The sequence below is a fragment of the Macaca fascicularis genome, chromosome X, assembly GCF_037993035.2.
Source record: "Macaca fascicularis isolate 582-1 chromosome X, T2T-MFA8v1.1".
Taxonomy (NCBI): Eukaryota; Metazoa; Chordata; class Mammalia; order Primates; family Cercopithecidae; genus Macaca; species Macaca fascicularis.
In genome coordinates this window covers 52,248,801-52,264,139 of record NC_088395.1, presented here as the reverse complement: position 1 = coordinate 52,264,139, position 15,339 = coordinate 52,248,801, and the positions used below count along the sequence as shown (strand labels likewise).

The 15,339-nt window shown below is 52.5% G+C and overlaps 1 protein-coding gene and 1 non-coding gene across 7 annotated transcripts; both read right to left on the bottom strand.

Annotated features, from left to right (window-relative positions):
• Window positions 1–1,187: 1,187 nt before the first annotated feature.
• Window positions 1,188–8,571, bottom strand: LOC135964336 (melanoma-associated antigen D4). 6 transcript variants are annotated; one of them, XM_065538632.1, is made up of 14 exons: window positions 8,476–8,571; window positions 7,782–7,853; window positions 7,315–7,555; window positions 6,227–7,060; window positions 5,612–5,815; window positions 5,445–5,508; window positions 5,171–5,250; window positions 4,692–4,783; window positions 3,988–4,067; window positions 3,860–3,902; window positions 3,406–3,468; window positions 2,347–2,461; window positions 1,595–2,025; window positions 1,188–1,399 (listed from the first exon to the last, which is right to left on the bottom strand). In XM_065538632.1, the coding sequence occupies exons 3-14, from the start codon at window positions 7,522–7,524 to the stop codon at window positions 1,390–1,392; spliced, it is 2,226 nt and encodes a 741-aa protein (XP_065394704.1). In that variant the 5' UTR covers window positions 7,525–7,555; window positions 7,782–7,853; window positions 8,476–8,571; the 3' UTR covers window positions 1,188–1,389. The 6 variants fall into 6 exon arrangements, 5 of the variants coding, with proteins under 5 accessions (XP_065394704.1, XP_065394703.1, XP_065394705.1 ...); XR_012429875.1 differs by lacking the exon at window positions 7,782–7,853 and having other exon boundaries at window positions 2,347–3,028; XM_065538631.1 differs by lacking the exon at window positions 7,782–7,853 and having other exon boundaries at window positions 7,315–7,615.
• LOC135969360 (small nucleolar RNA SNORA11) lies at window positions 2,707–2,834 on the bottom strand. Its single transcript, XR_010584550.1, has one exon. It is a non-coding gene; the product is annotated as a small nucleolar RNA SNORA11 (small nucleolar RNA).
• Window positions 8,572–15,339: the final 6,768 nt, after the last annotated feature.

Sequence of the window (15,339 nt, the reverse complement as noted above, 5' to 3'; positions counted from 1 at the left end):
AAATCACAGCGACAGCCAATATGGAGACCCACCCAAAGCCTTTCTGACGGACAGCTTCTGGGGTGTGCAACCAATGCAGTCCAACGCTCACCAGGGCTCCCTATGTGGCTCCATGCTCTGCTGTTGCTGTTTTGAAATCCTTCATAGTTTTTGACAAGGAGACTCATGTTTTCATTTTCCACTGGGCCTCCCAAATTAGGCAGCCCGGTCTGGGTCAGGATCTGGCCATGGTGGAGATGGCAGCCCCTCCTGGGGAAACAGAAGCTGGGGCTGGGTGGGGAGTGGGAGGCAGGGAGCCTTCCACTGCTATGTTTTCCCTCCTTATCTAGGGCTCTGTCCTCCCAAGCCCTGGACACTACCGGGGAACTCCAGAAAGCCCTGGACACTGTCCCTGCCTGCCACTGAGCCCTTCCCAGGAGACCAAACTGTCTCTGCCCTCACTGTCTTGTACCTGAAGCATGTGCAGCCCTACCTCAGACCCCTCCAGACGTCACCCAGCCCTTGAACACACCAGGATCTAGGTAGGCCTGGTGGTGTCCTCACTGGGAGAGCCCTGCTGCTGGGGGAGAAGGGCTGTGAAGCCCCAAACAGGCCGGCGTTCCATCACCGGCAAGGGGCTGTGTACGTGTGCACCGTGCGTTGTTTTTATTACATCCTGCTCCCTCAGCAATCACGGCCCCTCCTTCTACCCACTGGAGGGCTGCGAACATCACTGCGGGGCCCACCTCATTGTCTGTCAGACTCGGTACCGAGGACGGGGTCCTGAACTGTGTGGATGATGAGCCAAGGGTTCCAGAACATCGTCTCCAAGGAGGGGGTGTGGGAGGTGGATCCTGGTGAGAGCCTTGGACCCTGTCCCTCGGCGGGAGGGGCAGTGGCACCAAGCTGCAGTCTTCCACCCAACCCCTGCTCTGGCCGCCCCCCTTGCCATGTCCCTGGGGCTGCTGAGCAAGGAAGGCTTCTAGAAAATCACATAACCGTGAGCACTGGGGCCTCTCCAAACTCCTGGTCGCACACTCAAGTGTAACCAACCTCTGCACCTCCCAGCATCCCACCTGTCCCTGTGGGTCTTTTTGGCAGAGGTGGGGCCCACCTATCCCAGAGAGCCTGAAGAAGTTTCCTTGCTACAAGCCCAAGCACGGCCAGGTATAGCACCGGGTGTGCAGGTAAAGGAAGAAACGTCCAAATTAATTTTGCAACTTTAATGTAACACTGATACCCAAAACATGAAAGCGCAAGGAAAAGCACAAAATGAAAGCAGGAAGAGCAAAGAGAGCTTCATCTTGCATGCCACCTCTGACTGACAGGAAGAAGCTGCCTAGGGTGCTGTGTCGAGAAGGAATCTGAGAGGAGGCACTCTGGCTTGGCCAGTAAGATCGCTGCAGTTCGTCAACGGTGCCTGTAAAAGCACAAGAAACCAAAGTGACAACATCCATGGACACATGCGAACCACGGAGGGATATACGTAACAAAATAAGTGTCCGTCCATGCTGTTGCCGTTGCCCGCAACGCCCCCATCCCGGCCCTCCCTCTGACATCTCACCCCCCTCCGCAGCCCTCCTGCAGAGTCTCATTTCTCTGCTGAAACTCTTACTGGATCCAGGAGAAGAAGCTGGCGCCAGCTCTGGCGGCATTTCTGGTCCGGATGGTGGAGCTGGTGCTAGGGCCATCTAGGACGCTGGTGCTGGCCCCTCCATTGGTGCCACTGCTGACACCAGCTCTCCACGTGGCCCTCCTGTTGGCACGGTTGCTATTCAGAATGTACTGATGGTATCTGGCCCAGAAAGCAAAGGGGATCCTGGCCCAGGCGTCGCCAAAATCTCCGTCCTCATCCCAGGTCAGGAGCTCGACTTGTATGTCATCCCAGCTCCACCGTCCAATCAGAGCTTCGTCCCCGATATTCATCTGGGCCCTCATCTGGGCCCTGGCATGTTCCTCGGCCATATCCACATCCATTGTCTTGAAAGCATCATCCACAGCCTCCAAGAAATGAGCCTTCCATTCCCGGGGGTCTCGGTTCTGATTCTGTGGAGGAAAAGGGCAAGCATAGACACAGAGCTACCCCACAGTGGCTGAGCACCCACGGCCCGCCTCACCCCATCCCGTGTGCTTTGCGCAATGACGGCAAAATCAGGACCACAGGGATCAGGGGCTCCTACTATCCTGTGCCAGACCTGGGATTTTACCCCATCTGTGACCTTGCGTAGGGTGTTCAGGTGCCTCTGTGAGTGTTCGGTACCCTCACTGGAATATGGGGTAATGGGAAGGAGGCCTCGACCAAGAAACAAGCAAGGTATGGAGAGCACCACCCCCGGTGCCGGGCACCCGACAGAGGCTCTCCCTTACCTGGGCGATGAATCTCAGGACCCTCATCTTGCTGGTCTCATGGCGGGCTCGCAGGCCCCAGAGGAATTCATACTCAGGTGGGTTGCTGTTAGGGATCTTCTTGTATTCCAGGTACCTTGGCATGAGAGGAAAGTGAACTTTGCTTCTAGCCAAGCAGACCTGTTGCTGAACGGATGGGTTCCAGGGGGCCCCTCCTCAACCCGATGCTGCAGCTCAGCTCCTGGAAGAGGACTGCCCTGCCCCTCCAGCCCTTCACTCATTCCCAAACCCACTCCCAGGACTTCTGCCTGCAAAAGTGAGGCCTTCAAAGCCTTTTGCCATTGGTCCTCCCCGGAAGCCATGCGGAGGTGCAGGGGGGCCACATGTAGGGCATTTGTCTGTAGGGAGGCCACAAGTTTGTGCCCCTCATCACCATGGCCCCAGCTTCCTGTTGGGTGTGTTGTAAACAGAGGAGCCATTCTTCAGGCCGCCTGCTCTGAGCACACCCCACCTTGAGGGTCTTGGCCACACCCCGGCGGAGCCCTGGAGAGGCCCACCAGAGGAAACGACTGGAAAGGAAGAAACAGTCAGCCAGGAGAAGCATGCTCCAGGCATCCTCCTCAAGTCCTGACCCTTTGTTGGTGTGCATGCGCGCCTGTGCGTTGGCAAGTCCTCCAGGGACGGGGAGAGGGTGGGCCCTGGCCTGAAAATCAGGAGAGTCGGGCTGAGGCCCTTACCAGCTGGGAGCCACGCTCAGAGGCGTCCCCTCTCTGAGCTCCAGGTTCCTTAGGTGTAAACCAGGGGGAACTCTCGTGTCAGTCTACAGGGCAGGTGCTCAAGGAGACGGTGGCCGTTATCACACCCCACACCGTGTTCTCAGGTGACGTGCGCTCCCTTTTCCCAAGACCCCCCTGACCTTCGGCTCCCCACACGCTCGCATACCCCCACTGCCACTCACTCCCAGGCCAGAGGCACCCATCCCTCCAGTTGAAGATGTGGGATAGGGAACTGCTTTCTCAGCCAGACCAGCACACAAGGGATGCTCGAGTGAGAGTCGCAGTTAGCTCAGGTGATACTTACTTCTGCTTCACAAAGTCATCTGTGATGAGCTTCCTCAGATCGCCGAGGAATGGGTGCCTCACCCTGAGGGCAAGGAAAGGAATCCATGAGCAGAGGCGGTGGCAAGGGCCCTCCCTAGCATGACTATGACTTCCCAGCCCACGGGGAGTCGCCGTGGAGGCCTGGGCATGGAGCAGAGGCCAGAGGACTGTTGGTCAGGGATGCCCCGGGTAGGGATTTGATGGAGCTCCTGACTCTGACTGTCTCTCTTAGATGTCATCTGGGGCCACAGAGCAGAGAGGGGACCGAGCAGCGTCCGGCACTGCTTCCCCGTCCGCCCCGGTGAGACCCTTTGCTCTCTACCGAGCCCAGGGCGCCCCACACCCTTGCGCCAGACCACCAGGCTATTGCAATCCCGGGACCTCTTTGGCCAGAGGATAGCACCGAGGGGAGGAGCTGGAGAGGCCAATCATACCCAGGGCGCAGTCCCATCTTGCGTAGTGCCTCCCAGAGGACAGCTGCGAGGGGAGAGGAGGTACGAGAGTTTGGCACCCAGAAGATGAGACTATGGGCAGCCCCCCAGTTGCAGGTCCAGCCACTCACCCTCGCTGGCACGGTTGCCATTCATGAAGATGACGCCCAGAATCACCAAGAGGAGACTCAGCCTGGGAGTGTCCTTGGTTCTAAAGGTGTAGAAAGAGAAATCCTGTGTAGCAGCTATTTGCCTGAGAGACACCACCAGGCTCTCCCAACTAGCCTCTCTCAGGTTTCCCAGCTTGAGGGGAACTCTTCCCAGGACAGGCACAGTTCACTAGCTGCTGGCAGACCATTCGCACCTCCGCCTGAGACTTAATCACCTCCTCTATAACATGGGTACTAACACTTCCCTGACAGGGTTCCGCAGAGGACAGGGCGAGGCAGGGAGCCGAAGCTCTGCAAATGGCAAACGTGTGTCCAGAGATGGCTCCAGACCTTTCCTGCTCCTTCCACATCGGGACCTACACTGAAGAGGAAGCTCTCCCGTAGGCCAGCTCTGCCGGGTCCAGGCCAGGCAGGCAGGAGGAAGAGGCAAGCCACTTTCCTCCGAAGCTTTGGGGGTAAAGCCCGGCAGCAGCTTGGGGAGACCTGACGGCAGCAAGGCCTCACCCCAGGCTATCATTCCTTTCATCCAGCAGTCACCAGGCAGCCCTCACCGTGTGTGGGAGCCGTGCACCGCACTCAAGCCCCGTCTTCCTGCTTCACTGAAGGGGTGTGGGCAGGGAAGGGACACCACCGAGGAAGGCCACAACCCGCTTTCCCTTTCTTACTTTCCAAGGAGGCGAGCTGAGGAGTCCCGTGTGCAGACAAGAATATACAGGTGTTCTTCCTTGTCGATCTCCTTCAGGTGGATCCCAAACTTCTACATGGGGGAGAAAACAGAGTGTGAGATCCAAACCCCATGCTGGGCAACCTGCCGGCAGATAGTGATTCCCTGTTAGAACTGCTCCTCAGCAAGGAATCCAAACTCGTGAGCGAGGGCGGAAGAAGACAGCACACGGAGGACCTTCGCTGTGGGAGCTGACGCTGGCAGAGGCCATGAGACCCACCTCGCAAGATGGCGAGACACTCAGAGAGCATGAGAGAGAGAAGCCAAGGGCAGGAAGCACGAGTCAAACCGCCAGTGCAGTGGAAGCTCAGAGTCGGAGAGGTTAGAGATGGCTCCAGAGACTGGGCCTTGAGGGGCTGCAGGGTCGCCCCACCCTATGCCCGCTCTTCCTCCACAGAGCTACTCCCATCCCGCACCCACCTTTTCCAGGGTGTACGTTGCTCGTTCAATGATCTCAGGGAAATGTTCATCATATTCTCTGATGACATCCTTCAGCATGTCTGCAGGAGGGGGAAGAGTTGGAGAAAGCACCTGGGCTGAGCAGGGGTCATAGAGCTGTAGCCCCTTGGTCAACCCTGCCGAGGGTGGTGCAGCCAGGAGCCCGTCCTGTGGCGACGGAGGGGACCAGCCGCAGCACCCAAGCAAAGGGATGCCCACAGACTAGGGGATGGCGAAGGGGGCACAGGCTGCCTACCTGCACGCTTGATGGGGATCTTCTTGTAGTCCTTAATCATCAGGTATTTTACCAACTTATTTGCCTGGAGAAGGAGGAACACGCGGGGAGGTCAAGGCATGGGTGAGGGCAGAGACATGGCCCACAAGGGAGGAGAGGAGGGAGATGGGGGAGGGTGGGCTTCTTACCCTCTCTTGCAGAAGCGTCACGTTGCGGGGCGGCAGGCACAGTACGTGCCTTGAGGGTATCTGGGACCTCGGGGCCACCGGGCGCCGAGGGGCCAACTGAGCCCGCACCGTCAATGAGGGCTGTGATGCTCTCCAGGTGGGTGGGACCGCAGGAGGCTCTCTCTCCTCCTCGCTGCTCTCATACTCATCATCCAGGTGCTTGGACTGTATCATTGGAGAGAGGAGAGACCCAGGGCTACCAGGCTCCCCGTGCCAAAGCGCCCCGCACGCACCTCACCCGTAGCAGGCTCTTGGAAATGAGAGCAGTACCAGCAGCGGCTGGCATGTGCTGCATGCTTACTAAGTGCCAGGCACTGAGCCAGCCTCTTCTCCCACCAGTCCTGAGGGTAGGGACTACGTGGAGTGAAAACATGCTCAGCAAACTTGTGTTGGAGAAACATGGACTAGCTGAGAGGAGAGGAGGGGAGGAGAGGGGAGGTGAGGAGAGAAGGAGAGGAAAGAGGAGAGGAGAGGAAGAAGGGGGAGAGGAGAGGGAGGAGAGGAGCAGGAAAGGGAGGAGAAGGAAAGGACAGGAGCAAGGGGGTGTGGAGGTGGCAGGGGGCAGGGGGATCTCACCTTCTTGGTCCTCTTGCCTCCCATCCTGGCCCAGGGCTCAGCACTGTGCTGAGCAGTGGCAGCAGCTGCGCCCTCCGGCTCAGGGATGCTCGTGGCCATCTTGGCCTTGGCAGCAGCTGCTGCCACAACGTTCTGAGGCTCCACCCACCGAGTCTTGGCCAGCGCCTTCCCTGACTTGGTGGTCTTGGGCCGGGTGGCTGCCACCTCTCTGCCAGGTCCAGTCTGGGGCACACCGGAGGCAGCACTGGAGCCCTCCGTGGCAGCCTCTTGGGCTGGGGCAGGTCTCTTGGGGCGTGGGAAGGCCATGCCACTGACCCCCGCCGGCTGAGTGAAATCAAAGACATCATTCTGACCCAGGAAGGCTGTGCTGGGCCGGGTGGTGTCCACCTCCCTGGCACACGGAGCCTGAGAGAAAGCACAGGCGCTACTAGGGCCCTCGGTAGCAGCCTCCTGGGCCGGGGAGCCTGTCTGGGACTTTGTGGAGGTTACTGGGGCCCCGGGGGCAGCCATCTCACTGGTGACTAACATCTGGGAGGTCTGCGGAGAAGCAAGGGGTGGCTCAGGGGTGGGTCCCTGAGCCTCGGCGGCGTAGGTCGTGGGCTGGGTATCCTCTCCTGAGACCTGCGGCGTGGCCACCCGGTGGCTAGCGACCACCTGAGTGAAGGCGGTACGGGCAGCGGCGGCAGCGGCCCGAGCCGCACGGTTGGAGGCGGCGGCGCGGGCTACATTGGCAGCACGGGCGGCGGTCTCATTGGCAAGTGTGTCCGGATCCAGTTGCAATGCCTCCACCAGGGTCTGGGCCAGCACAGGGTTTTCCAGTTCCCAGGGCTCATTCTGCAAGGCCAGAGAGAGGGGTTGGGGAAGGCAGGTCACTCGACGACACACTTGTGTTAGCTTGCCTGTGCTGGCCAGCCTCTTCCCAGCAGTCAGCCCTGAACATCCCAAGACCTTCCCAAATCCTCTTCTTCCGAGCAGGGGAGGAAAGATTTGGGGAAGCTGGGCAGTCCTTTCCCACACAACCCTCCTTGCTCCCCCCTCCTCCCTCCCCCATTCACAAGGGAAAGGCCCAGGCCAGCAGGTGGCCTCACCGATAAGATGCGAAGGCCGGGACCCAAGCTTCCGAAGGCTCTGAGGATATGGATGTCAAAGCTGGTGAGGGTGCCGTAGCCACCAAACGCACCGAATTCTTCATAGTCGTTGCCTTCAACCATCTCTTCCTCCCGGACTTCGTCGCTACCCTCATCCATGTCTTCAACACTGTAGCTTTCCGATTGCACGCTGAAGCTTCCCTCAGCCATGCTGCGGGTCCCAGGGAGATGAGAGCTCAGCCTGAGAGGGAGAGTGAAGCAGCTGCAGGGGGAGGGGGCGGGATCCAATGGGAGGCGGGATCTCCCGGGAGGTGAGGGGCGACAATCATCAGGTTACTAGGCAATATTAGGCAGTAGGGGGCAGGGGGGGAGGTGGGGGGAAGACGGTTTGGCTTTCTGATGGGGTAGACCTGGTCAGGGACAGAGCCCAAGGAAAGGGACAGAGGAGGTCGCAGGAGGCGCCGCACCGAAAGCGGAGTTTAGGATGGGCAGACTCGCCATCCCAGCGGCTAGATTTGAAGAGGGGCTGTTCTGGAGGGCTGGGGTCCGAAGAGTCCCGAAGGGGATGCATTGGGGAAGAGAGAAACAAAGGGTTTGGATTTAAGGGCCAGAGAAGGGGACCGGGATGACGGGGGAGCAGATGGGAGAGCTCAGACAACGGGGACAGCGGCAAGCGGCAAGCTCTGCCAAACAGAATCCCAGGGACCTTTTGGCTAGGTCCGGGCGGGGGGCCTAGGTGGGGCTCAGACTAGAGCACTAGAGGCGGATGGAGTGGGGGCCTCAGACCTAGGTGAGGCTCCAATCGGAGCGCTGGAGATCTCAAACGCGAGGACTGGGCACTCCAGGAAGGGGGCAAGCGGTCAGCTCGGTTCGAGTAATCTAGGAGTGATTGGGGTGGGGGTGGGGCCTCCGCTCCAAGGGAGCTCAGCTCGCAGCACAGGGGTCCGCTAAAGGGGTGAGGATCCTGGGCTCCGGTTTCAGTAGGGCTCAGATCGGGGCGCCTGGGTCTGACGGTGATGGGGGCTCCTATCTAGACCTTGGGTCTAATGGGGTTCCGGTTCTGAGTGCTTGGGCTTTGTTCAGATCCGGAGGCGGAGGGAGGGCGCAGCGTGTCGGGTTCCACTCGCCCTCTCCGGGTCCTGTCTGGGGCTGGATCCTTACCTTCTCTGGGGCTCCAATGGCGTCCGTCCTCAGCACCAGGAACCCCGCAGCCGCGCCCTCGCCTACTGCTGCCAGCACAGCAGCCCGGACCACCCCGCCCCTTTTCTCCGTGCACCCCCCGCGGCTGGGTAGCCTGCGCATGCGCGGACCCCTCCAGCCCGCCCGCTTTCCCAACAAAAGCCCTTTCCTCCAGGTCTCCAGTGCGCATGCGATTCCGCGGGTGGGTGGGCGGTGGGGTCGAAGGTAGGGTGGGGGCGCTCTTCCCGCCAGACCCGCTTCACCTCTCCTCCTCCTCCTCCTACTGCGGGCGCGCACACTCATACCCTGCAGTGCAGCTCGACCCACCCAATCATCTCTTCTCAATCCCCCCACTTTTGCACAACGCTTCTCTGTCCTGCCCTGCCCTTTCACCCAAACTCCTCCAGCCTGGTCTGGGATACACTATGCCCCGTTTCCCCGGCACGACGCCTTAGGTCACAATTAGCGAGGTCTCACAATTAATAAGCTGGGTCTCTAAACTGCAACAAGTGGAAATCCTCAACCTGCGGGGCTACGAAACGGACATGGCCAGAGGATGGCACTTCGCTTTGTGTGCTTCTCCACTAGCCAACTCTCTGGCCCCCAGACGTCCTGGGAACATCTGCTTCCTCAGCTACCCTTTATGCAGCTTGTATGTCACAGAGGGATCTGTGCTGGGGCTTTTCTTCCTCTCACCACAGTGCTGGGAGGTGGATGTCAGCACCCCCATTTGACAGATCAGGAAGCTGAGGCACAGACACATTGCATGAACTAGACCACAGACCCAGGAAACAGAAAATGCAAAATTTGGGCCTGGATCTTCCGGACTCCAAAGCCCACCTCCTGCTCCTGCTGGCCTGGGGACTGAGGCACCTCCGTTTGAGTGACAGACCTCTCCCACCCCAACATCTGTCCCAAAGAAGCAAGGTTTGTGCTGTAGAAGGCCTAAGCTCATGCTCTGCATTCAGGACACAGGGAGACAGAGCCCCACCTCCTCCCCTCCCCGCCCCCCGCCTCTGCGGCTCTACGTGGGTCCATCCAGGTATGAGAATTGCTCCACCGGGTCCACTCTCTGCTTAGATTGTCAGGCCTCTTCCTTATCAGTGATACAATCACGCTGCCGCTGAGACCCTCCTGGTATCCGTCAGGACAATCGGACACCTGTGTGTCTGACTAATTACTCCACAATCTACAAGCCCAGTTCAAACTTCACTTTTGAGGTCCAAGTGCATAGTACATTCGCCCTCCTATGTGACATCTCCGCTCGGATGTCTTTTGAGGCAGAAAATGCTGTGGTCTCATCTGCAGTCGAACCTGGACTGTTTGTAAAATTTGTAGTAGATTTTTATATTTGTTTTTATGTCAGCCTCACCAGAACCCCTGTGTATGAATGGAAGGTATTGCTAGGACCGCAGCTTTTACTCTCCGCTGACTGGTATCCATTCTGCCTGTCTCTGTGGCTTTCTCCAGCTGTTGTATATCAATCTCTCCTGTCATCTGCCTGTGTCTCTTTAGCCCTTCCCCTGTAACATGTCCTCTGCGGGAGAGAAACACACCCTACAAACAAAAGCCTTCAGAAAGTGCTACGTGCTAATCACTCCAAAAATCTACAACCCCAGTCTGAACTTCACTTTTGAGGTCCAAGTACATACATTCACCCACCCACGTGGCATCTCCACTTGGATGTCTCAAGGGCTCTTCATGGTTCACCTGTCCAAAACTGGTCACTTGGTATACTCACTCCTCCCATACGCTCACACATCCCCCCGCCCCACCCATCTTCACAATCTCAGTAAATGGCACCATTATCCACACAACCACTCACTCCAGAAACTGGGAGTCATCGATCACCACTCCCCCCTTTCTCATACACTGCATCCAGACAGGCTAGCTCTGAAGGGTCTCCAGAGCTGCCTCTCTGTGCAGCTGTCTCCTCTCCATTACTCCCGGCAAATTCTGGTCCTATGGACCTCTTGAGCTCTCAACTCTGTCTCCTTCACTCAGACTGTCCGCCAGGCTCTGTCCTGTTCAGCTCCCCTGTGCTGCAGCCTGCAAACTCTATCTGGGCAACAAGTTGGTGGAATTGGGTGATCAGAGTGCTCACCTGGTCAGGTTCCCTTTCTCTCCGCGATCACTGTCCCATATGCAGGTGGTGCCATAACGTCAAGCCTTATAATTTTTTTGATTTGTACGTATTTAGGCGAGACGGTAAATCCGGTTCCTGTTAATCCATCATGGCTGGAAATACAAGTATTTCACTGAGCCCTGTGCTTTCAAGATGCATCCATGTTGCCACGCATAATCTAAAGTATATCCAAGGGGCTATGCACAGAGAATCCATGGGACGCATTCCTGACATTTTACCTATCTGCTCTCCCAGAGATATATCCTTTCTCCTAAGTAACTAGAAAATCCGATAAAAACATAAGAAACATTTAGATGTCCAAAGAAATGAATGACAGCACACTTCTCATTAGCAATGTGCAAGTCAGAAGTCATGTGGCACACCATCTTTAAAATCGTGAAATAGAAATAAATGTCAACTCTTAAGTCTGTACTCAGTGAATACCTTTTTAAATGAAGTTAAAATAGGTGTTTAGACATACAGAAGTTGAAAGAATTGATCATCAATAGACTTGCACTGTAACATTTTTAAAAACTTTTATGTTTGGGGGTACATGTGAAGGCTTGTTACATAGATAAACATGTGTCACGGGGGTTTGTTGCACACATGACTACATCACCTTGGGTATTGAACTCAGTATCCAATAGTTATCTCTTTTCTGCTCCTCTGCGTCATCCCACCCTCCCCCTTAAGTAGACCCCAGTGTCTGTTGTTTCCTTCTTTGTGTTCATAAGTTCTTATCATTTAGCTCCCAATTATAAGTGAGAACATGTGAGATTTGCTTTTCTGTTCCTGCGTTACTTTGCTGAGCTTATAGCCTCTAACTCCATGCATGTTCCCACGAAAGACATGGCCTTGTTCTTTTTTATGGCTGCATAATATTCCATGGTGTATATGCACCACATTTTCCTTATCCAGTCTGTCATTGATAGGCATTCGGGTTGATTCCATGTTTTTGCTATTGTGAACAGTGCTGCAGTGAATAGTCCGGGTGCATGTGTCTTTATGGTAGAATGCTTTATATTCCTCTGGCTATATACCCAGTAATAGGATTGCTGGGTCAAATGGTAGTTCTGCTTTTAGCTCTTTGAGGAATTGCGATACTGCTTTCCACAATGGTTGGACTAATGTACGCTCCCGCCAACAGTGTGTGTGGGTTTCTTTTTCTCGGCAATCTCGCCAGCATCTGCTCTTTTCTGTTTTTAGTAATAGCCATTCTGACTGTTGTGAGATGGTATCTCGTTGTGGTTTTGATTTGCATTTCTCTAGTGATCAGCGATATTGAGCTGTTTTTCATATACTTCTTGGCTACATGTATGTCTTCTTTTGAGAAGGGTCTGTTCATGTCATTTGCCCCCTTATTAACGGGGTTGTTTGTTTTTCTCTTGTACATTTGTTTAGGCTTTTTATAGATGCTGGATATTAGACCTCTGTCAGATGAATAGTGCTGCAAAAATTTTCTCCCACTTTGGAGGTTGTCTGTTTGCTCTGTTGATAGTTTCTTTTGCCGTGCAGAAGCTCTAAGTTTAATTAGATCCCATTTGTCAGTTTTTACTTTTGTTGTGATTGCTTTTGGTGCCTTTGTCGTGAGATCTTTGCCCGCTCCTGTGTCCAGGGTGGTATTGCCTAGGTTGTCTCCCAGGGTTTTTATGGTTTTGGGTTCTACACTAAAGCCTTTAATCCACCTCATGTGGATTTTTGTATATAGTGTAAGGGAGGGGTCCAGCTTCAATCCTCTGCGTATGGCTAGCCAGCACCATTGATGGAATATGGAGTCCTTTTCCCACCTCTTGTTTTTGTCAGCTTTGTCAGAAAAACAGAAAAGCTTGTTGTAGATGTGCGACATTATTTATGGCCTCTCTATTCTGTTCCATTGGTCTATGTGCCTGTTTTTGTACCAGTACCAGTACCATGCTGTTCTGATGACTGTAGCTTTGCAGTACAGTTCCTTTTGCTTACGATTACCTTGGCTATCCGGGCTCCTTTTCTGGTTCCATATACATTTTAAAATAATTGTTTCTAGCTCTGTGAAGAATGTCCTTGGTAGTTTGATGGGAATAGCATTGAATCTATAAATTGCTTTAGGCAGTGTAGCCACTTTAATGACATTTGTTCTGCCTTTCCATGAGCATGGGATGTTTTTCCATATGTTCTTGCCTGCTCTGATTTCTTTGAGCAGTGTTTTGTAATTTTCATTGTGGAGATCTTTCACCTCCCTGGTTAGCTGTATTCCTAGGTGTTTTATTTTTGTGTGTGTGGCAATTGGGGATGGAATTGCCTTTCTGATTTGGCTCTCAGTTTGGTTGTTGGTGGTGTATAGGAATGCTAGTGATCTTTGTACATTGACTTTGTATCCTACAACTTCACTCGAATTGTTTATCAGCTGAAGGAGCTTTTGGGCTGAGACTATGGGGTTTTCTAGATATAGAATCATGTCATCTGCAAACAGAGGTGGTTTGACTTCCTTTCTTCCTATTTGGATGCACTTTATTTATTTCTCTTGCCTGGTCGCCCTGACCAGGTGTTCCAATACTATGTTGAGTAAGAGTGATGAGACAGGGCAACCTTGTCTTGTGCCGGTTTACAAGGAGAATGCGTCCAGGTTTTGCCCATTCAGTATGACACTGGCCGTGGGATTGTCACAGATGGATTTTTATTATTTTGACGTATGTTCCTTCAATATCTGGTTTATTGAGAGTTTTTACCATGAAGAGATGTTAACTTTTATCAAAAGCCTTTTCTGCATCTATTGAGATCATCATAGGTTTTTCATCTTTAGATCTGTTTATATGATGAATCACATTTATTGATTTTCATATGTTGAACCAAACTTGCATCCCGGGGATGGAGCCTACTTGATCGTGGTGGGTGGATTAGCTTTTTGATGTGCTGCTAGGTTCGGATTGCCAGTGTTTTGTTGAGGATTTTCGCATCGATGTTCATCAAGGATATTGGCCTGAAGTTTTCTTTGTGTGTGTGTGTGTGTGTGTGTGTGTGTGTGTGTGTGTGTGTGTGTGTGTGTGTATGTCCGCCAGATTTTGGTATCAAAACGATGCTGGCCTTATAGAATGAGCTGGGGAGAAGTCCCTCCTCCACAGTTTTTTTGGAATAGTTTCTGGCACCACCTCTTCTTTGTACATCTGGTAGAATTAGCTGTGAATTCCTCAGGTCCTGTTGTTGTTGTTGTTGTTGTTGTTGGTAGGCTATTTATTACTGAATCAATTTTAGAGCTCATTATTGGTGTGCTCAGGGAACCAATTTCTTCCTGGCTCTGTCTTGGGCGTGTGTATGTGTCCTGGAATTTATTGATTCCTTATAGGTTTTCTAGTTCGTGTTCATATATAGATGTGTCCATAATAGTCTCTGGGGTTTTTTGGTATTTCTCTGGGGTTAGTGATAATGCCCACTCTGTCATTTCTGAGTGTGTTTATTAGGATCTTCCCTCTTTTTTTTTTTTTTAATTGATCTAGCTAGTGGTCTATCAGTCTTATTTTTTCCTTCAAATAACCAACACCTGGTTTCATTGATCTTTTGTGTGCTTTTTTGCAACTTAATTTCATTCAGTTAAGTTCCGATTTTGGTTATTTCTTGTTTTCTGCTAGCTTGGTGGTTGACTTGCTCTTGTTTTTCTAGTTCCTCTAGGTATGATGTTAGATGATTAATTTGAGATCTTTCTAACTTTTTGACGTGGGCATTTTGCACTAAAAACTTTCCTCTTAACACTGCTTTAGCTGTGTCCCAGAGATTCTGGTATGTGGTAGCTTTGTTTTCATTAATTTCAAAGAATTTATTGAGTTCTGCCTTGATTTCATTGTTTACCCCAAAGTCACTCAGGAGCAGGTTGTTTAATATCCTTGTTATTGTGTGGTTTTCAATGATCTTCTTAGTATTGATTTCTGTTTTTATTGTATTGTGGTCTGAGAGGGTGGTTGGTAATTTTTTGGTTTTTTTTTTCTATTTTGCTGAAAATTGATTTATGGACAATTGTGTGGTCAGTTTTACAGTATGTTTCATGTGCAGATGAGAAGAATGTACATACTGTTGTTTTGGGGCGTGGAGTCCTGTAGAATAGTCTGTTCAGTCTATTTGATCAAGTATCGAGTTCAGATCCCGGATAACTTTGTTAGTTTTCTACCTGATGATCTGTCGAATACTGTCTGTCAGTGGGGTGTTGAAGTTTCCCACTATTATTTTGTGGTTGCCTAAATCCCTCTGTCAGTCTCTAAGAACTTGTTTTTTGAATCTGAGTGATCCTGTTGTTGGGTGTCAGTGCTCCTATTGTTGGGTGTGTATATATTTAGGGTAGCTAAGTCTTCTTGTTGAATTGAATCCTTTACCCTTATGTAATGCCCTCCTTGGGGAAATTACAACTTTCTTCATCTTTTTGGTTTAGGCAAAGATTTTCAAAATGAGACACCCAAAACACAAACTATAAAGGAAAAAATATTAATACATTTGATTCCACCATAAAAGAGAAATCCACAGTCTGTGATAAAATATTTAGAATTCATATATCTATATCCAACACAGGACACTTCTAGACTCTAAAGAAGTCTTATAACTCAATTATAAGAAAGCAAATACTCAACCATAAATACGGACAAAAGACTCCAACAGACTACCTCACCAAAGAAGATACAGATGGCTAATAACCACACAAAAAGATACCATCATTTATCATTCAGGAAATGCAGATTAAAATCAAATGTAAATACCGTTGT

Bases quoted from the DNA above. Each gene is read 5' to 3' on its own strand.
- LOC135964336 (XM_065538632.1), bottom strand. From the start codon at position 7,524: ATGGCTGAGGGAAGCTTCAGCGTGCAATCGGAAAGCTACAGTGTTGAA. The intron at 5,251-5,444 runs GTAGGCAGCCTG...CCCCTCCTGCAG, and splicing joins GATCCCCATCAAGCGTGCAG to ACATGCTGAAGGATGTCATC. The intron at 2,462-3,405 runs GTAAGTATCACC...TCTCATGCCAAG, and splicing joins GATGACTTTGTGAAGCAGAA to GTACCTGGAATACAAGAAGA.